The sequence below is a fragment of the Molothrus ater genome, chromosome 1 (genome assembly GCF_012460135.2).
Source record: "Molothrus ater isolate BHLD 08-10-18 breed brown headed cowbird chromosome 1, BPBGC_Mater_1.1, whole genome shotgun sequence".
NCBI classification, from domain to species: domain Eukaryota; kingdom Metazoa; phylum Chordata; class Aves; order Passeriformes; family Icteridae; genus Molothrus; species Molothrus ater.
The window spans coordinates 119,198,606-119,221,476 of record NC_050478.2 but is presented as its reverse complement, the minus strand read 5'-3'; the positions used below and the strand labels follow the sequence as shown (position 1 = coordinate 119,221,476).

The following is a 22,871-nucleotide window of genomic DNA, read 5'->3' as shown; positions in this document are numbered from 1 at the left end:
TTTATGTTTGAGGTGAAATCCTAGAGTAATGCTGGCTTGATACATCTATTTTCTCTTTTAAAAAAACCTTCTTATTCATTAACAGATGTTAAAAATTGTTAAAATTGCATCAGAGACTTGATTGCATTTGAATATACTGTTTCACTAGAGATGGAATTTAATATCACCAGATTTTGTGTTTCTCCTCTGGCACATAAAAGGTCTGATGAATGGCAGAGTTAAATATAAACTATAGATTATGGCTTTTGTCCTGTGATTAAGAAATAAGGTGACTACTTTCTAAGTAAAAAAAAACAGTAACACTCAAATAGTGTCATTTTAGTCGAACACCAGATCAGTGAGATGGCATCTTCTAACAAAACTGATCATATTAATCTTCCATGAGATTATGCTGAAGGGACTCATTTATCTACATACTGGTGCTTCCTCACAGCTCTTCAAATAGTTTTTTTAATTAGTACATATCCCTTTTCACAAATCAAACTCCCCTAGACACCTGCTGTGAAAGAAAAAATGCACACACAAAACATCAGATGGTAACATGGAAAAGTCGTAACTGGAAGTACCTCAGCAATAGGGCTGCCAAGCATGGAGAGATAAAGCAAATGCAAATTTAAATCAATGTAACTTCTAAAATTTTATTAAACAATATGAAATCTGGTTATTCTCCATCTTGTAAAGTTATTCTGATGGCCTGAGCAAAGTTCAATATCAAGGGTTGTCAGTAAATATGTGCAGTAAGTAATAATCCACTTTTCTCCTGCATTTTGAGAGCTGATAAACAGATGGTATTAAAGTTTACAAAGCAATCTGGAAGCAGTTCTGACCTCTGAAAGTATCTGGTCATTTGGATGCAATCAGCCCAGACAAGCCAAACAAGGAAAATATTTGGGGAAAAACCTTCATAACATTCTGTTATGGGAAGCATAAAGCCCAAATCCATAGATTTAACAGCATAAACAGATCAAAATCTGTTCTGATTCCCTCTCCTTTCCTCTCACCCCTTTTTTTAATGTGAGAAAAACAAAAGACCCAAATTCATCATTTCAGAATTTATGTCAGTTAGAATGACAAATTCCCTGTCTTGACAGATTACAACAGCAAGGCAGAGACATTTGGATTTCCCAGGACAACAGGGCTGAGAATTCCTCATTTCATCCATTTGGTTTCCAAGAAACAGAAGGGGCTGCAGCTGCTCCCAGCTCCTGCCTGCTATCCCCAGTCTCCCATCAGTCATGACAGTATTGATGTGAAGATTAAACACAAACTTTAAAACAACTTCTGGATCAAACCATTCTGAACTTGGCTAAAAAAGTAAGACTAAATGATTTTCTATCACCAATAGTCCTTTTTTTTCTGACTAGATGTGATTTTCACTAAAGGGCTGCAAATCAGCTGGACAGATGCACATCAATCCTGAAAAATGGAGTTGTAAAATACAAATACAGACTGATATTTTCTGAGAAATTGATTATTTCACAACAGCTTGCCTAATGTCATTGGAAAGGAAAAATAATTTTGAGTTTGTGTTCACTACCTACAGAGGTGCCGTGCAGCAAAGTGCATATTTAGGTTACCAGAGTAAAAGCTATCTAAATCATCCAATTCATTCTCAGGTTTCAATTAGGCTTTCAGCCATTCTACATCCAAAAACATACCAAAACATCCCTAAGAAAAATGCTCTGAGTAGAAAAGATGAGGTGAAACAAATTGGTTTAGTAGTTACCACAGTCAGAGATGTCAAAATGAATTATGTTCTATGTGAATAGGAAAAAATATTAAAAGGATGCATGTATGCTTAGTCTAGTTAAAAACTAAAGCTTCTCTCAACGTATAATTTAATGCCATTATTATTATTTTAATTACTTTTCTTCCCATGCATCATAAGCTAATCATTCCTACATTTGACCACTTTTTACATCAACTACACTACAAGTAATCTTTTTTTTTCTGCTGTCATTTAAATTAATATGTATAGAAGGAATATTATTTAAATCAGTGCATAAAGTAATAAAAAACTTAGTGTTAAAGCAAATCAATTTGGGGTAAACATTTTATGGGGCATTTGTCTATAATTAATAGTGATAGCTGGGTAATACGCATTGATTCTGATGAACAATCTGAAGAAGAAAATAGACACAACAAAACTAAAAAGGAAGACGAATGTTGTTCAGGACTATAAAAAATGGGTGGACAAAGTATAGGCAGGCCTAATTCAAGATTGTTCCACAAGCTTTAAGATGTTCTCACTGTGGAAATGTGTCTCCATGCAAATAAAACTGAAGCTTGCATTCTCTGTGCCCATAACTGAAACTTTGCTGAACAGCCTTTTCAACAGAGGTAAATTTGGCCAGCCATTAAGTATTAGAGAGAAAATGAGCATGAAAATCATACACTAAACTACAATACTGTATTTCATAATTACAGTAAACTCTGCTGGAGTTCAGGACTTAGTTTTAGTCCCTGTATGAATCTTTGTGAAGCTGAAATGTTGCCAGTGTGGAAAGGCCACTATAAAATCAGTGTTGGATGGAACCTGTCCACTGAAGGCCTGTCTAACATATCGAAAGCCATTATTATGCACATCAAGTGTATTAATTCCATGCTGAATCAAAACCAACACTTCAAAAAGTAACTGTCTGTGGAACACACACCATCACCACACAGAATGGCCATGTGCAGCCTGTGTTAAAGGGATTTTCTGCCTTTTGTCCATTAAGCATCAGCGTGCAGGGGTTTCATTCACAAAAGGCACCACTGTGGTTACATAGTTATGCAAACCTCAGAATAAAGATACCCCAACTCCCTTATCAGGCATACCTCCACCATCCTACAACAGGACAATCAAACCCAGCTCTACCAGATATTTTCAGACACAAACTACCAATAGATTTCTGACTTACTGAAGTGGATGGCATGAACTTATCAAGCCAGAGAATCATTCTTGGGAGGTAAGTATCTATTAGTCATATATCAAATCTATCATTGGTTAATGAACTTTTTGTAGTTTACAAACATATTTTTATCAAGGTTATTTGGTTCAATATTAGTAATTTGTAATAATGAAGTATGAAACACAAAGGAAGTAAAGTTAGTATTTTTTCTGTAGATTTAAAGATTATTGTCATCCAGTCTATTTCATAAATAAATTTAAGTATTCTACCTCTTTAAGACAGAGAGATTTTCAAAGAAAAATTAGGAAGAAAAAAAAAAGGCACTTCTTTTTACTGCACCTCATCTGTCAGTGTTAAAATAACTGCAGGGAGCATCTTTTCACAATCATTTTTCCTGTAAGATCTTAGCACCTCTAGTCAGCTGGAAATGTTGCAAGGAAGCAATTTCACTATTAAATATTCTTTTCTTGATGAGAGAACAGCATTTCCAAAGTTTTAAGCTATTCCACGCCTTTTATTTACTCATTTTCCATCATACTTGCAAAAATAAACAAACAGAATCTAAAGGCATCTGAAACTCCAGCTTTGGCCATTATCTCTCATTCTGTGCAGAAGGTCTTTCCATTAAAGGCTTGTTCCTCTGTAAGGAGGCAAGTAAATCTGGTAAAAAATTGCAATTTACTTCTTGTCTTGTAATTATTCAAGCTATTCACTTAACTCTCTTTATGCCAAAAATTAAAGCAGATCTGGTTACGCTTTTAATTTCAGATTGTTTGAGAGGTCCTATTTTATTTTGATTGTAAAGTAGAAGATTTTGCATGAAAAACACCAGTTTCAAAGATCTGGACTGAAGATAAGACAATTGTGCAGGAACTGAAGCATGAAAGGATGATTCTAGAGAGCACAGTAATAGCATTGTGTCAACCCTGCTACTAAACATCCATAATGTTAAAAGAAGACCAAATAGAAAAAAAGCACACCCTGAAATCCGTACTAGTAGTGACTTAGATCCATCTTTTCTGCCTCACTGCATTTAATGCACTTCTCTGCATTTCAGACTGCATTTTAAACAAAATAGGTGTCTCAGAATTTAAAACATACAGAACAGTAAGACTATCATCCATCCTGTGTATGTTTTAGATACACTAGAGTTGACAAAGCAAAAATGTACCAGATTGCCTATGAAAGACAAATATAGCGCAAAATAAAACAATTACTGCTGTAGGAACAGCATAGCACTATTTTTGCTAAATGTGTTGCCTATTCTATTTTAAGACAAATTCTCACATATTTCAAAATTATTTAGTTGGTTTTAGGTAGTAACCAGCACAGAATGTAATACCCTATTATCCTAAACCCTAAATTATCCTGCTCTACTATCCTAAATAATACTGTCTTATCCCAAATAATTATTTTACACAAAGAGAAGTTTATTTATGCCTCAGTGGGTATGGTATCATAAAAATATACTAATTTTAGACAGACATAACATAACTACCATTTAAAAAATAAAAGAGAATCTTGACTAAATGGGAAGGTAGCAGGACTAAAAGCCCAGTTGAGACCAGATGGCTGGAGAAGGGTATGGATTAGTTTTTGAGTCTGTGCTAACCTGTCTCCTGAAAGCAGTCCCACTGACCCCTGAAAGCTTTCTGACTGGGAGTTTATAGCCTAAATACAGCTGCAAAACTCACTCCAAGGGTTTTCTTTGTAGCATGCACTCATTGAGCTCAGAACTAAATTCTTAGAGGAAAATTTCTGAATCTAAAAGGAAGAATTCTTACACTAGAATGTCAAAAATACAAATTCAGGGTACCTATTTTTCACCTTGTTTCATTTGATTCACAGAAAGGCAGCTGGCCATGATGGACAGCTTATGGTGCTACTCTGCTTTGCAATGTGGAAGATGAAGCAGGTTTGGCTGGATTGCAGGACCACTGCCAGCTACAGGAGACAGCATAATCAACACTTGGCAAAACCTGCCTCATTCTTCAGCCAAGTGTCTGCCAGCCAGAACCCCACTGCTTGAAGGATGGTAACACTAAGGAGAGAATTTCTGCAGGGGAAATTAAAATTCAGAAAAGAAAATAAGACTCTGATTTTTCTAGGTTTCATCCAGATTATAGAAGATTTTCCCCTTGATCCTCCAGGAAATGCAAAAATTTAAATAAACTTGGGATTTGTTTCATTTGGATGCTTTAAATTATTCCTTTGAGCCTGTAAGGCCTATGGTCCCTGAACAGACTTCTGCAGCTGCTGCACATAATTTCATTTTGGCACAGAAAGAGGCTAGGACATGTCTGTGCAGTGCAGTCTTGCTCTTCTCCCTCAAGCAGGAGCTAGAATCATGATTCAATAAAATTTAAAAGTGCCTTTCATCACCTGCATTTGTACAGACTGATAGCAACTTCAAACAGAATGAACACAAGCAAAGAAAGCAGAACATTGTTTACAGGGTGACAGCTGCCTGGCAGGCAGAAATATAATTATGAAAGATAAAAAAGGTAAAATAAAAATGCAAACTATTGATTTCTCAAACTAATTCAGAGCTCTGTTCCTCTTGTTGATCAACAAGGCATGTTCGCTTATGCTAATCCAAGGGGAGGTTTGTAGCACTCACACATCACTTAGGACAGTGAAGGTTAAAGGGACTTATTTTCCCCCATCCTTGGTTTTCTGGTACTCAAAATGTATTTGGAAAGAACTGCTGTCTGAAATAGATATAGGATTGCAGGCTTTAATGTAAACTGGTAAACATATTGTCGTAATAAAAATCAAAGAAAAGCAATCACCAGCAATTCAAAATCCCCAGCATTATCTTGGATATAAGGATGAAAGTATGAACTCTGTCAAGCTGTTTTAGCCTAGTGCAGCGTAAAAAGCAATTTAATATGGATCACAGAGAAGTCAGAAACCAAGACACTGCTGATCCAGAGATCAGCAATCACTGTCAAAGCAGACAAAGCTGCTGTTTCATAGTTCTTTGCCTCTTCTGCATTGGACTGTCACCCAGTGCCTCCCTCACAAGCTATCTGGGACTTGCTTCTGGTTAGAAGGAGCAGTGGCAGAACCTCCCCCTGCCCCCTTGTCAATCCATGACACCTAAATTCAGAGAACACAGAAAGGGCCCTCCAATCAGTTCAGTAGGAGATGAATAAATTGAGTGAGGGAAGGTGTGTGTGTGTATATATATATATATATATATATATATATATATATATATATATATATATATATATAAAATTCTATTTTACATTCTATTAAATGTATTTAAACTTTGACAGATTAATGTCTTGCTCATCTCCCACACCCCATGAACAAAAGAAAGATGTTGATGAGTGGAGCACCCTGTACTCTTCCAGAGACTCTCAGACATTCACTCCCTTGAAGACCAATCACAGAAACTGAGTTAAAATGAGGGCTTTTAAAAAGAAAGTATGGGGGAGCCTTGCTACAAGTTGAGCTTCATTTTTAAGCTGGCAAGACTGACAAATGAATAGATTTTGAAAATTTAAAGATTAATTTAAGTTAATTTTTTAAATTCTTCTGCAAGAAAAATTCACATCATTCCCCCCCCATCTGTTCATCCAGTAGCATCTATAGATAATACCAGTTTTAACTCATTTAGTATCCGTGGCCTAGTGTTAAAAAACAGTCATGAGCCATTGATCTGGACCTACAAAACGTGAAGTTCTGCAACTGATCACAGTCATGGACTTCATAGTATTTCATTTCTAAGAGCACAGAAAGCCAGATACACTGCTGAATACAACCAGAGACAAATATCCCCTCTAACTGAAAATCAGTAGCTGGAACTCTAAGGAACTAGCTAGCAAGCTAAGGAGCACTATTTTGCAACATTATCTGCCCTGGTTAAATACTACTCCAACAAACTGAAGAATTTAGCCTCCAAGATGGCAGGCATAAAGCAAAATCCTCTGTCTATGGGACGTGATTACATGCAGCATCTTACTCTTTCCTCTTGTGTCCTCATCACAGGACTTTGTGTTGCTGCAAGACTGTTTCTCTGAGAGCAGCAAGGAGAGTAGGTCCACAAAAACACTGCAGAATTTAGCACTAGAAATGCTGGGCACAAAATTCACTGAGCAAATCTACCAGCTGGAAATAAAGCAAGCTTTCTATCTGGGCAAAGGTAATTTCAGAATGTCAAAAAACCAAAGCCCACTTAGTACTGGACTGCAGAGATGTGTCCTAGGGAGGCCAGAAAGAGAAAACAGCACATGAAGTGACTTTATATGACTCCAAATGCTAAGGAAAAACTTCTTCATCCATCCAGTTTGCATCTTCAACAGTAGTTTCAGGAAATTGTTATTAGAAAACTTTCTTAGCTTTAACAACTCAAAGGGATTTATTTCCCTTAGAAGAGTGAAATAATCCTTCTTGTCTCTAAATACATGAGTTTTCTTCTGAACTTCCAGGTACAAACCCCTGAGTACCTATACAATTTCTCAAGTAGCTCATTCATTTTTCCTGGAGGGCCCATCTTGAGATATCTCTGATAATGCCAAGAGTTGGTGTTTCTTTCTCTGAACAGATGGTAGCCACACAAAGGCAGTATTAATGAACAAATGAAGTAGTAGTATCTTGTACCAAAACTCAAATGGACTCACTGTAAAGTAGAACTAGTCATGCTTTAGAGAAAAGCATCTTGCATCTTTACTTTATGTAAAGAGATGATGATGAATCCTTTAACATCTAGACAGAAACCCACACAAAACACTTTAAATCCCATTCCCATGCTCATAATACAGTCTTTAAAACCAATATGGTTTTATGCTTGGTTTTCTAATTTTTTGTGGTTTTCAAATAAACTTCTATAGATATTTTAGAAGTTTTTATCTTTGAATTAGCCCTAGTTTTCAGCAGAAATTTAATGATGAATTAATTTTCATCTTAGAATAGCTCATGTTCAGATTTAAGCAAACCAGATCTTTTTCAGTCACCAAATCATTCTGAATAATTTATGGCCCACGCACTACAGGGTAATAGTTTATTTGGGTAGTTCTGACTACAGTCTTAAACTATCAGAATTTTTGGCACAAATGTATTGACAAATTCATGAAATGCGGGTCAAACCCAGAGGCAGTCTTTTTTCAGCTTAAAAAAAACCCACAGAATTATGCCCAACTCCTTTTCTGATCACGTAAGACATGAAACTGAAAGCAAGACAAAGAGAAAAGCTGTACAGCCTCATGGTCTTCTGAAACAACAGTGTCATGACAGCCCATGCTCCATAGCATTTGCATCTTCCTCTGATATCCTGACTAATGTTACATAGCAAAGCTTTCTCCTGCTATTCCCTAAAATGAAATACAGTATACAGTATGTTATGTACATTTGTATCATTGACAGAGAGTAATACAAGTGGTCTGTTGCCAACTCTCAAATGGCAAACACTGTTTCATACAACTTAATTTTTTTGGCTGTATATGAAGCTTTTCCTTTTTTTCATGCCTGATAATCTGCATTGCTTATGTTGCAATTGCCTCTTTTCTTCTTCCCTACTCAAAACTCTTTGGAAGAAAGGATTTTACTTAAAATCAGGAGAAAGTATTGCTCATTCTAACACAAGGTATTGGTAACCAAGGCTGCTAAAATAAGGACTTGCATAGATCAGAAACTAAGCAGCATTTTTAACATACTGCTACCCCTGATCTACAGTTTGGAATTCTCATGAGAAGAGCATATTTTTAGTATCAGATTATTTTTTATGTTAATTCTTTTGTTTGTTGGGGTTTTTCCCTCTCTCAAATTTTAGTCTTTGCTTTTTTGGTACACTGTCCCAAAAAATTGTAATCTCCCCAGCTGGAGCATAAATATATTGTTACCTGTGACAAGTATGATTAAGTACTAGAGAGTTCTGTGGTGTTACTACTGTTATATATATATTTGTCTATTAAAATCTCTTAGGGTTGATGACAAAGTTCAGTTTACTATTGGTCAGTCTATTTTTTGGTATTATATTAAAGACATCAACCATCCTTCAGGCTGAACCTCTTGTTACCATAAGGTGTACCTGCAGAAATCCATGTGTCTTATTTCCTTGAATCAATCATCTGGTTTCCTTGAGTCAAGCTCTACTATTATTCCCCGTACCATACAAAGTAAATAAAAATTTCAGTATTTCTTGCCTTATTAAGAGTTCAATATCATACTTACTATTCATCTAGGAACATTTCTCTTTCTACTTTAGCAATTAAGATTTCTGCCTTTTACTGAATTGAATGGGGAACAATCTCATTACAACTGCACAAACCAAAAAAATTGTACTGTCCATTTCTGTCAATCACTGCAAACACAGTTCTAGAATTTCCACAAATCTTTCAAGTGCACTCGCTGTTCCATGTAAAATATTGGATATTTAGTGCAAGATCCATCTTTGAAAAGAGAGCAGTCTCCAACCTGCAGTGACAGAGTGACTGACTGCCAAAAAAGGAGGGAAACAGCAATTTTCCTACCGGTGAACCCCGCTGTTGCACATGATGATGTGGCAGGCTCCCAGCCGGCTGCAGAGCTCGGAGGACACCGAGAGCAGCCCGACGCCGGAGGCGCTGCAGGCGGTGTAGGCGCAGGCGGCCGTGCGCTTGGAGCGGATGAAGGAGCCCACGAGCCGGTACAGCTCATCCAGGCAGTTGAGAGGCCTCATCAGCTGCAAGGGAGGAACAGAGAGGTACCTGAATATTTGCTCCTGAGAGCACATGAAATACTCTCTCAGAGCAGGCCATCAGAGATGCAGGTAGAACACCAGGTCTGGCTGAGAAAGCCAAATTCCATGGCATCAATACCAAATACAGAGTCTTCTGATACATGACAACTTTCTAAAGCTTTTCAGTTCTTCCCATCACTGACTGTTTCCTTCCCATTTCCTGCCTATGGAAGTGTTCTTCACTTCAACAGACTCAATTTACCCATGAGTGCTGTATCCATTAATGGGCTGGGAAAGAAGGGAAGACATAAAGAAGCAACCTACAACTGCACACATATACAGGAAGATACCAAGACTTGTTAATTGACTTGCTGAGAAAATCATCTTACATTTATGACAACACTGTCCTTTATTTGTCAAATACCTAGTTCCTAATCCCAACATCAAAAAATAAAAATTAACAGATGTGACAAAAACATACTACAAAGCAAAACCGGTTAACTTTGTAGTAAGACTTAAAATAATCCCAGCATTACTGTACTAAGAATGAATGAAGTAAAGAAGGCAGCTTTCAAGTGCAAAGCTTGTGTCAGAAGAGAAGTCTTCAAAAGTGGTCTAGCAATGAAAACCAGTATCTCATGGTGCTTTGTGTAAATGAGATGTTCAAATACAAATTTTCAGACCACCTAATTCCAAATTCCCACTTCTCTTTATTCCAGAAACACGTAAAGATCGCAACAAATTCCCAATGCTACTCAAAGAATTAGTCTATTGAAAGATAGATTAATTCCCTAAAGACAGTTTTAATTAGTTATAGAAACACCAGCCTCACTTGGTCCTAGTTACTTCATTGAAAAGCATATATGTCAAGAAAATCAGCTATTAAAAAAATATTTTAACCTGGATTCAAACAGATTTAACTTGGTTTAGGTCCTACTGGATTAACTTGCATCTGTCTAAATTGATTTTAGCTGGTGTCATCTACTAATGCAAAGCTATGGACAATGAAGTGCAAGGCACAGCCAAAAGTGGATCATGCACTCACTCTTCGCTTGCTCCAGCTGCAAAATAAATGCCTTAACTTAACCTAGCATCCCTTGGTCAGATGTGGATTATGAGATGCTTTTCTCTTGCCCTTGAACTTTTTGCTGAAATGGATAGGGAACAGGTTTAGGGGCAACAGGCACTTCCCTCACAGCTAAATATCCCCTGCTGCACCTGTGACTGCCAGGCAAGCTGCTGACTCCCCAGGGAAGGAGTGGCAAATGTCCTTCTTCCCCTGTGTGCAGTCCTGCATGGATCCAAGAAATAGGAACCACCAGTCTGTTAAAACCAGGGCTGATACTGACATAAAATTTTAGTTTGACATAGAGCTCAGCTGATGAGCACTGTTATTTCTCAAGCCATAGTAGCTCAATCACTTTCACAGGCAAGACCCCAGGAATTTCTTTATTCCCCCTACTGGGGTGCAATGCAGGAATTAACTCTTCAACGAAGGAATAGAGCATTAAATGAATTTTTATAGCCCCTGGGATCTCCCCACAGAGGTTTAAAGACAGATGAAAGTATTTGAAGAAAGCCTAAATAAGAAGATTCAGAAGAAAGTCTTCTGAGCAGGATGCTGAAGGAGTATTTAATTTGGAAAAGCACTTCCAGCTTTCAGAACAAAGAATTTCTGCCTGCACCTCACATGCTCCCAGGGCAGCAGCATTGCTCTGAAAGTACAGTGAAAAAGGAAGGTAATGATTCCTCTTTTCAAATACAGATACTCAGATACCCTCCTGCCACACCTTTTAATCAGAACCACATGGTACCACCTACCCCAAAAAACACAGGTGGGACAAAAAGCTGCAAGAGAGCTCCTCCTTTCCCTGCCCTCTCCCCCCAGCTTTAAACAATTCCATTTTTGATGGAGTAAGTCTCAGTAACACAGTGTATAACATGCAGAGTTTAATTAGGCACTTAACATTTTTATTTACCTTATCTATATAAGCTGCTTTAGATGTTGAATTTGGAGGCAAGTTTGACTTGTCCAGGTAGAATGCCCTGAAAGAACAAACAGACAGAGTAAGGCAAAAACTAATTGTTTCAAGTCCTGAACAGAATTTCTACAAGGGACTATTCTTAAACAACATCCTAAGGTTGGAGGGTGTTTTACCTTATGGAAAGAGAGGGTCAAGGAGTTGACTATTGTATTAGTCAACAGGCACTATCACTCCTTCTTTTAAAGTAATTAAATAAAAAGCAATAAAATAAAGACCTTTTTTTATTCTGGAGACAAAAAACTGTCCCTCTGCCCTTTGGCAGTACCATGCAAAATTTTAACATCTAGTCATAAGAAAAAAGGGGATCTGAAAGTGATTTCCAACAAAGCTACCCATGGAAAAAAAAGTCTGTGGCATCTGTATAGATTTTAAGAGTGACTTTGGGAAAACTGGCATAGAAACAGTGCCTGAGCTTCACATTCTACAGGCTTTTTTTATATCTGCTGTATATAAGTGCAGTAACATAAAAGCAGAATCCCCAACATGAAACACAGTACTGACAGAGGAAACATATACATGTTCATAATATAAAAAGAAACAAAAAAGCAGAAACCCTACAGGGGACAAATATGCATTATACATGTCTTCTTCAATTCAGGAACCCTAGAGGAAATTTGTTTTAGCTTTCCAACTTATAAGCACATTAATTGCTCACCACAGAGGAGTGATCATTAAGCATCTCAGAGGTAAATATCACACATAACTTTGTGATAAGATCACAGGTTTTAGTGCCTCTGCAGCAACACTGAAATAAGTCTGTCACTGCCACAGCAGTGAAGCTGGACCAACCAGATGATCTTTAAAGGTTGTCTAACCCAAACCATTCCATGTTTCTCTGATCACAAAACTCATTCTGCTGGTAGTAAAGGTCCTAAAATCTCCTGTGGCAGCTGAAAATAGAAATATTCAGTAGGCCTCCCTACCTACCAGTGAGAACCAGGCAGCAGCTACTAATGCAGAAACTCTGGGCAGCATTTAAATGAAACAGAAGAAGAGAAACCCAACTGAACTGTGGAACACATAGGGGAAAAAAAAAGAGATTCTCCAGTGACAACCTCAAGGTATCACTGTGATCTATCTCCACTGTGTGTGCTCAAGGCACAGACCTGACTAAAGGCCAAAAGTGAGCCACAACCCAGGCTGGAACTAAGGAGTTTGGCAGCCAAATTTCAGTTGATCTACAGTATGGAGAAAAAAAAAAATTGTTTTCTTGCATCCTAGCTCTCAAACAAGGGGATCAGCTGGATACCCCAGTCATTAAAGCACTGATTCATGTAGCACACAAGGCTAAAATTGCTCCCCCTCTTATTTTATTATTTCATCTGGGAGAGAAGTTACATTGTTGCACACTTGCTGGGCAGGAGTGCAGACTGCAGATCTGAATACCTGTTACTCTTCAATAATCTGGAATAATTTAGTTGATTAAAAAAAAAATCCATCCATTATTTGTTTGTTGTTTGTAGTTTTGAAAAACAAATTCTCCCAAATTTAAGGTTTGAATTCATTCCCTCAGAAAGCACAGCAAAGATAATCTAGTTCTGTTATTCCACTAAGCCTGTTGCATGATCCACAATGCATTCTGTGTCAAAGGAAGCTGGACACTATTGAAAGGAAAAGAGGTTTGTAGAGAAAATTACTCATAAATCACTTTGAGTGGCCACAGCACATAAAAGCTACCTCAGCAGCAGCAGACCAACCTTTTCTCTTTGTTAGCAAAGCTACAAAACAAAGCCTCATGCTGCTCTCCCCTGAACGTTATCAGACTGAAAGTCTATACTGCTTTTTCCTGCCATACAATAGAAAAATCTGCTTCATTCAGAGACTGTTCAGCAATCCCATCTCTTTGGACTGTTATTCCAGCAAATTCATCTGCATTAAATAAAACCAGAAACCAAATATGGAACAGTACACTAATTAATGGAGTACATGGAATGTAATTAACTCAAGAGTATAAAATGAAGCAACACAGACACTGGAATGGAATATGTGGTTATAGGAATTACTCCATTAATTCAGGCAATTATTCACTAACCTAAAAAAATGCCAACAAAAAATCAACTTTACACAACATTCATTTAAAATATAAAAATATCCTGTTACAAGTGAAACTATTCCTTCCCCATCAGATAACACTCCCAGATGTTTCTCGAGTGCTTTATTTTTATTGCTTTTCATAAGAACTGTCTTCAGTATTTTACAGAACATGACAACCTGTGGACAGCATATAAATTTCCAAAGCACTTCGCTTAATTACTAAATGCTTGTTAAGGTCCTTAATCATATTTTATGGGAAAAGTTAATGGCAATCTTGGCATGGTGCCCAATTTGGACAATATTTTCTAATCCATTTGAAATGAACCAGAATGAAATCATAGTTCTTTGTCTCCAAATGTGATGTTCGTTTAGCTTTTAAAGCCTTGCAATTTCTCTAAGATCCAGCAGAAAAGCCTTCCTTTAAAAAAAAGGTAGATAATCCAATACACAATAAATCTACTGAGGATTATTGCTGTGTTCGACTTTTGTAAGATATCCCCTACACAGCAATGTCAAATAAGAGGGACAAGTATCTCAGAGAAACTAACATCAGGGTAAGGTAACAAACATCTTAGGGTTCAAAAAGTAAAATCTCTCACAAGATAAGGGCTTTCCCAAGATGTCTTCCCACAACCTGAGTACAAAGGAAATGCAGAAGTACTGATGTTTTCTTAGTGAAACATTTTACAGGGTACCCTCCAAAGCTGACACAGACACGCATAAAGTCCTGAAAATTGAAATTTTGCAAATAGAAGCCTAAGAAGGTTTCAGACCTGCAGAGACACGCATTCCTGAGTAACTTGGAACAGAAAGATAATTCAAGCAAATCCAAATGTTTAGTCTTATTCTCAATTTCTTGTGCCAGTAAGCCCACAGGGTTATCCTAGGTATTGCTAATCTTTTTTTTGAAAAAGGATAGTAAAAAAATAATTGAAGAGGGGGAGGTTATGGCATTAAATACCACCAAGTTTTTGGTTCCGCTCTAGAAAGATTTTGCTTTCATGTTACAGCACAGAAGAATTTAGCATTTTATTTCCACAACCTGTGTGGCAAACATATAAATTAGTTCCTACTGTCCTCAACAGAAGCATGGAAATGGATCTCAATTCTACTAGATTTTTTATCCCTCAGTCACAAGATATTAAAGACCATCTAGAAAAGCACAGTCAGAAATCTGAGAAAGGACTCATTAGCACAGAGGTGTGGAGTAGGGAAGTGTGGGAATCCTTAATTATTTTCTTCAGCTCGAATTAAAAAGCACGTATTTATGACACAGATAAACAGTATCTCTGTATTTCTGCATCTATGTGCACACATACAGAATTGTTATTAAAGAAATACAGAAGTGTTTCTTTAATAACAATTTAATAACAATGTTCTGCCATCTAGCTTTTAACTACACAGGTGAGAGAGTGTGCAACATGCTTATGTATATATGTGTGTGTATATAAATTAATACATATACGTTTGTAAATACATTTATATACATCTAATATATATGTAAAAATTCTTTTTCTGTAGTAAATGTGTCCATTTTCTGTTATAGCAAATTATTTCATGTATTCTTGCCACTAAATGGCAAATCTCAATAAATGATAATTACCAAGTAGAATTACCTTCTCAACCCATGCTAAGACTTAGCAATTTTAAATCATGTCTCCTAGCATCTGTCAGCAATACAATCCTATGTACAGCATCACCAGCATCCTTAGTAGTTACAGAGTTTTAACAACCGAAAAGCTTTGTGACAGTACCATGACTTGAAATTGTCAAAGAGCATATACAGTAATATTTTGACCTCTCACAACTATTGTGAAAACTGAAGTGCCCTTTTTTGAAGTGCAGTACTGAAGGAAAACTTCAGTACCATGTGGCTCTAATCACATTGTAACTTGTGTTTCATGAGTAAGCAACTCAGTATGCCCTACTCCTTAGTAAGGTCCTAGCACTCTTGTACTCATCACTGGTGAGGCCACACCTCCAATCCTGTGCTCCATTTTGGGGCCCTCACTACAAGGAAGACCCTAAGAGGCTGGACTGTGTCCAGAGGAGGGCAATGAAGATGGAGAAAAGCCTGGAGCACAAGTCTTACAAGGAGCAACTGAGGGAGCTGGGGTTGTTTAGCCTGAAGAAAAGGAGGCCCAGGGGAGACCTTATTGTTCTTGTAATGAGGTGGGGGTTGGCCTCTTCTCCCACAAAGTAAGTGGCAGAACAAGAGGAAATGGCCTCAATCTGCGCTAGGGGAGGATTAGATTGGTTATTAGGAAAAGCTAGGACAGATTGCAACGGACATGGTCGAGTCACTCTCCCTGGAGGTATTCAAAAGATGTCAAGATATGGCACTCATGGACATGGTTTAGTGGTGGACTTGGCAGTGCTGGGTTAAAAGTTGGACTCAATCTTAAAGGTCTTTTCCAAACCTAAATAATTCTATGATTCCTGGCACAACCCCATCACAAAGTGGCAAACCAGCTTTTGTCAGTCCCTCCTGGTGGCATGGTTTAGGAATTGTATTCTCCAATTTAGTCTTTCCCCTGAAACCACTCCAAGCCATGCACCATCATTCGCTCCCCCTTCCCCTGCATTGGGCTGGAGAGGAGAATTGGAGTCACAAAAGGTAAAGATCACAGATCGAGATAAGAACAATTTCCTAGAAACAGCAGTGGGGCAAGAAAACAAACAGTAAGAGCAATAATATTAATGACGAAAGTGTACAAAAGAGAGAGTGATTCCCACACAAAAATGGTCTCTGTGGAGCCCACAATCCAACCACAGCCATGCCCCCCCATGCTCCCTCTGGCTCAGGACCAGCACCACATTTACTCCATGAGCAGGAACCTCTTCTCCTTGGAAGAGACTCCCTTCCCCTGCCCCTGGCAATGATGGAAGGTGGTCTAAAACAATCTCCAGGTCCTAGCCATGTCCCTTCTGGCTGCTGCAGAAATTAACCCTGTCCTGGCTGGGAACAGGACAATTATTATTTTTTTTTCCCTCTACTGTGGGAAATAGTGCAGGCTTTGGTGAAGGGGATGCTACTGTATGGTGAGGCAAGAAAAATACATAGAGAAGAGAAAAATTAATCAGGTTTAATAATGCATTTAAATACTTACGAGTGGGGAGGGTATTAAGAAGATTTCAAGAAATGACACTTAAGGACTTCCTTGGCAAACATCAGTTTTAGTGGACTAGACTGGGAGTACAGCAGGGACACAAACTCAGCTCTTGAAAACCAAATTCCCAAGAAACTAGGCTCTTAAACTAAGGGGAGGAATCTTTATAATGCTCCTCATTTTCTTGCAAGACTGCAGCATCTGGCTAAACTACTGGTCTCCCAGCAATTTAAACTATCTTCAGCCTATGAGTAAGGTATGATGAGCAACTGACACTAGAATGAGCACAAGTATTTGAAGTAGAAACAGAGGAGGATGCTTACAAAGCAACAGTCCTGCTATCCAAGCAGGCCTTTCACAGCCCTACTCTTAAACCTTTGTAAACACAAGAGCAGGGCATTACATAAATGTAAGCATAGAAATGTCAAGACAGAAAATCATGGATGACCAAAAACTGGGAAAAAAGCTCCAGTTTACTCAATGTAATACTGCCCACTTTTCACCTGTTTTCCAGAATTTAGTCTCCAGCATCTCTACCTACATCCAAGGGCACTTGAAACCATCCTATTTGTGATGTGAAAGGGAAGTTCTTTGACCACAGACCAGTAATAGGTGCCCTCCTGCTTCTCCCATCACTGTCAAAACAGCCAAATCCAAACTGAACCAAATAATGCTAAGAGCTTCCACATTTCTCTTTCAGACAATGGATGTTTCCTTTTTAGCTCTGGATATTCTAGACATGGAATAAACTGTTTAAAGAGACGACATGCCAAATATTCATCATGTGGCAGGGGTTTCGACTACTGCAGGCTTGGATTCCTATCAGTGACCAGGAGTGAAAGAAAAGGCTCCTGATCACTGCAGATCCACATTCTCTGTGCTTGCAGCACTTAAGGAAAGCAGGACGAACCTGATGTCACCTCAGTGAGTAAAGAGTCAGTACATATAATCTACCAAGACTCATCACTATCAATTACAGAACACTATTGATAATAAATACTGATCCTATTCTGTCCAAAGTCTAAAGAAACAATTAATTTACATTCACAGAATGAGCACAGCATGGAAAAAGGAAAAAAAAAATCCCAAAGCTAAATTCAAGCCATCTGGCAATATCTTTTAGATCAGCTAGACAAATTTCATTTACTTTTCCCAGGATCTCTCTATTCTCTCTGGTCTTGCTTCACTTACATGCAATGAATCTTAATTTCTGTTCTATCTGAAGTACTTCTTACTAAGTTCATCAGGAGACAAACTTAGCTATTATTTCTTTGTTATATCCTTCAGAGTGAATACTTAATTTTCAATTAAAGACTCTGCATTTAGAGGGAGTTATGTCACAAATTTCTAGACATTTGGAATCACATCTTAAAAATCTAAGAGCCATTAGATTTCCAATATTTATAGTCATAGGAAATACTCAATAACTTTGCAGTATTGCAGTCCTTCTTTACTGCTGCTGTTTTGAGCACAAAGCTGTGTATCAAATAGGTAGTATTGAATACCAGGAAGCAGTTTTTCTATGTCATTTAGAAATATTTCACTGTAACAAAAAGAAAATGTTATCACAGAATCACTCTCTGACACCCATAAGTCTACTCACATCACTCTTCTGAACTTGATGGCAATGACAGAAACTGTTAGTTGCTCATTAACATGTCACTCACTGAGCTGAACAGACATGAAGGAAGGACCCAGCACAGGACAAGAGTAGCACAAGGACAAGCAAAATAAGCTTCTTGACCACTTGAGCATTTGCTTTGGAAAAGCTTTGCGCTGGAAACAGTAGGGCAAGGAGTCTGTCAGCCTTAAGGTGGATTTCAATGTATTTACTACAGGAATTGATACATGATCTAGCCTTTTTGATAATGCAGGTATTGCCTAGAGGCCTCATCATTTTGTTTCAGAGACAAACAAGTTCTTTCTTTCACAGTAATTAACTACCTTTAAGTGGATTCATCCTTTATGTCATTGTAACTCATTTACAGCAAAGCAACTATTAGAGAATTTTAGTTCAGCCTGAAGCCATGAGTGCCATCACATCTATTTTCTGCCTTGACTAAATTATACAGGATACAGAAAGCATCATCCTGCCAAGAAGCCTGCAGCTTGAGAGGCTGTTGTGCATTTATACATGCATGTATAAATAAAAAAGATGTTACATTCCTGAGATTTTGTTCCATGTTTGTTCCATATTCTAGAGGCAGAAATGGTTTCCTTTTCTTATCTTTCTGAAAATCAAAAGAAACAAGAAACCCCAACAACATGAAAACCTTCTGAATTGTAACATTCCTGAATAAAGAATTCAATTAAATTTGCCACTGCTCTGTGGAGGATTACTTATGACATAAAATAAATACAGGAGGCTTCAGACAGAAAAATTGTTTGAAGTTACATTGTAAACGAAACTCTTTAAAATGACAAATATTACATTCAGTGTAATCAGATGTTCAATGTAATGAGGGTAGTTAGCTAAATCATTTGTCGTTAGATTCACTGATTATAATTGCTTCCTTAGCATAACAGACTTGCATTTACCTCCCAAAATGATATCCAAGAAAGCAGCAACACAGGGAGAAAAACCTAACAAAAACCCAAGAAAACTCAAACAAAATCCACTTTTTTCCCCCCCTTTACTGCTTGCTTTAATTTTTCTTCTATTACGGCTGTACAACAGAGTACAGAAGTAGCTGCCAATAAGCTTGGACACAGCTGACTTCAAAGAATAGTTCCAAATCACACAGAATGGTAGGCAGGAAGGAAGGAACATTTTTTTCCAGACTTTCTTTCTCTATTGATGCACAGGCGAGTTAATTACTATCCAGTGGTAATTAACACCCACACCAGTCGTGGGGATGTGCAGCAGCCCTCAGCTGTCTTTCCCACAGCATGATCCTATCTTTGGAGTAAAGAACTGGGTCATCATATAATCAGGGGTGTCACAAGAAAGTGCCATGCTGAGGATAAGAGAAAATTAATGGAAAAGCAGAACTCTCCTGACCTCACCTTCATCTATTATTTTTCTCATTTCCTCTGTACATTCCCAGTCTTGCACCATAACATGACAAAACAAATTTTGAAGGGGTTTAGATATCTAAATGTGAGCATACATTTCTGAAGAAGCATTAAAATTGTTCATCTATCTAAAAACCATTAATTTCTCTAATTTCTTATTAGCTAAAGACGATATGCACAAACAGTTTTGGAATCCAAGCACGTCTATTGATGTGCAGTTTTCAGCACCTATAGACCACCACAGTTTGCCCTTGCGGTCAGCAATGAAAGCGAAGCACACTGCAGAGACACAGAAGCTGGAAGTAGGCTTGGTACAGCCACAGCCCTGCACCCTGCTGAATGCCCTGTGCCCTGAACATCCTCTCTGCCTTTGTGATACATCCCCTACGTGCACAGACGTATCCAGGAAAAAACCTCCTATGGCATAGATGTGCTTGAACTTTTCTGATTAAGCAGCTAACCAGAAGCACCTGTAGAAAACTGCATTTTAATAGAATGTCATAGGAGGGACACCTTTTACCCAGAATGAGAAGTCACACTACAAAAAACCTAAAAAAAACCATCACCAGCAGCAAGAAAAAAAAAAGATTAATCTGATAAAATGTCAAATACAGAGATAGGAAGACTGAAAAAGCAAGTTGTTTTTTTTTCCTATTGCACACTCAAATTCTCATCCTGGGCCAACAAGTCCAAACCTATGATAACTTGGACAAACATTACAGAAGTTTTCATTCTGACACTGAAAGTCCATTTTCAAAAATGGCTTACTTTTTGCAGGAAGCTAACCCCAAACCCTATTTCTCTAAGGATAAAAACTGTTCTCATATCCAACTAAGTGTTTTACTTGGAAGTCACTGTTCAGTCCAAAGACTGTCTGAGCTATGGCCATGCAGCTAACCTGTCATGGTCTGCTCCAGCTTCCAACAGGCTTGCATCACCACCAATCTGACCATCACAGCACAGACCATAAGATTTATTTCTATTCAATGCAGTAAGAGCTAGCATACTGAACCCTGCTGCAGGAAACAGATCTCTATCAGTTATGAAGACCATATTCAAAGGACAGAATGTATTTTAAACAAATAATGCTTGAATTGTAATTTTGAAGCATTACTGCTTCAAGTTTACCCTCATGCTTTTACAATTACATGGCTCAAGACTTGCAAGACAATATTTAAATCAACTAAGCAGTCTGAGTAAATATAGTGCATTTATGAGATTTTGTTAATCCTACCAGCATTTGTAGTAGTTAAGGATTTGAACACCATTGTGTCCTGCACTGTTGAAGCAAAATAATGTCTGGTATCTGTAACAGCAAAAGGACTGATTCAGGATGAAAAAAGCCTGTTGAAAGTCAAGCAGTCCCAAAGGAGGAAGATGGGGACTAGTGGAAGGAGGAAGGAGAATACAGAAAGATCTCACTTAACACTGACCTCCATAGTGGTCAGACACACAGGTTCTTTTTAGTCTGCTGCTAAATTAGAAGACAACTGCTGAGCTATCAAACATATAGTAATAAAGATCTTGAAAAATCTCTGCTGACCTAATTACTTGCACTTGGATGTACTGAATGTTCCTGATTAGCAAACAATTTGATCAGGTTCAAGTTACATTGCTGGCAACTACTAGCACCAGCTCAGTTCTCAAACAGAATTTGAACATATCTTTATTTTCCTTACCAGTGTCACAGAAACAGAATTGGTGAAGTATAAATATAAGTGCAATTTGAAAAAAAAATCCAGCATGATTAAGAATAATTGTGGGTTAGATGCTGAAAATTTCTCAGCAGATTGAAATCTCATAAACTAGGTATTGGTTGTTTTGTTGATTTTCTTTAAATAACATTTTTATTTCAATAAAGCACTTCCCACATACCGCTGGCATAGAGGATGTTGCCTCAGGAATTGCAGGAGAACTCAACTTGAGCTCGTCTTAGAACAAAAGTTCCCTTATTTTACTAATAAGATTCAAATAGCTAGGGTTAATTCCATTCCAGAAGATGGAGAAACATTTCCTCCATTCCACATAAGCATGAAATTCTATAACCAATTTTCAACTGTCTTTCATGTATTCTCATAAAAATGATGATCTTATCAATGACTATTTCATAGCTGAGGTAGTATTTGAAAAAGCCCCAAAGCAAGAACCATGAAAGACAGAAGCTTTTTTAATGATGCTCAAATCAGTGTCAAGGAGGACAAGTTTGCACCTGGATTTATTGCATCAGTTCTGATATTGTAGAAAAGCTGGTCAGAGTTCCAGAGTTATGAATGACCTCTGCAATAAAAGCAAAGGTTCAGCTTCTTGACTTAATGGCTATCCTTCCCGAAATCCACTAAAAATTCCCTAATACATCTTTTCATTCATTCAAATAAATAATCTGTATATTAATCCTTTTGAAGCACATATCTGTATGAGATCCATCACCCAAAAATATTTTACGTACTGAAACTTTAACAAGACTTTACTGCAAGAAATTAAGAAGTAGCTGAGCAAAGACACTACTCATTTTTAATTTAATCTCCTGCTTGGGTACCAAGCTAGGCCACCATCTCTGTTTGTAGCTGGGACCACACACAACCAAGGGGTCTCTTTTATTTCACAATATTATTGGAGCATTATTAACTCAGGAATAAGAGAAACTGAAATTGTTTCCTGAGTTCTCATCAATGGATGCCTGGGCTGCAGTGTCACTGCCAAACATTGCTTTCTTTCCCACTAGTCCCACACTTTTTCTTCTCCCACACTTTTTCCACTGCCATTGCTCCCACTTGTTTTTGGCTGCTGTAGTGATGGAGAGATTATAAAATGGTCATCAGATGGTCATCAAACAAGCAAGCAGCACATTCCTTTTCTAGGGAGAAAGAACAGCTTATGGGTTCTATCTTAGATGCCTTAATTTACTATTGATTAAGAGGTGCTGCATGGAGGATTTCTTCCACGTGAAGTATTATTGCACTTGAGTATGTTTCCAGGGAATATTTAATTTCCTTTTTTTATTTTTTCTTTAGAGCAATTACCCAAATGTTAATATCTTTTGCTGCTGTAGTTACTTCATTAGATTCTCCTGGCCAAACACCTACACAGGCTAGCAAATAGCAGAACA

General features: G+C 37.7%; 1 protein-coding gene and 1 long non-coding RNA gene across 4 annotated transcripts in view; one reads left to right on the top strand and one right to left on the bottom strand.

Annotated features, from left to right (window-relative positions):
- LOC118697781 (uncharacterized) overlaps positions 1-5,088 on the top strand; it is a 46,478-nt gene extending 41,390 nt beyond the window's left edge. The window contains exon 2 of the long non-coding RNA XR_004981804.1: positions 4,743-5,088. This is a non-coding gene — a long non-coding RNA (uncharacterized LOC118697781). The remainder of the gene's footprint in view (positions 1-4,742) is intronic.
- The window catches only part of PREX2 (phosphatidylinositol-3,4,5-trisphosphate dependent Rac exchange factor 2), a 171,691-nt gene that overhangs the window by 20,177 nt on the left and 128,643 nt on the right, over positions 1-22,871 (bottom strand). For all 3 annotated transcript variants that reach the window (XM_036400614.2, XM_054514457.1, XM_036400606.2), the window contains 2 exons: positions 11,541-11,607; positions 9,374-9,564 (listed from right to left, as the gene is read on the bottom strand). In XM_036400614.2, the coding sequence (XP_036256507.1) occupies positions 9,374-9,564; positions 11,541-11,607 (258 nt within the window). The remainder of the gene's footprint in view (positions 1-9,373; positions 9,565-11,540; positions 11,608-22,871) is intronic.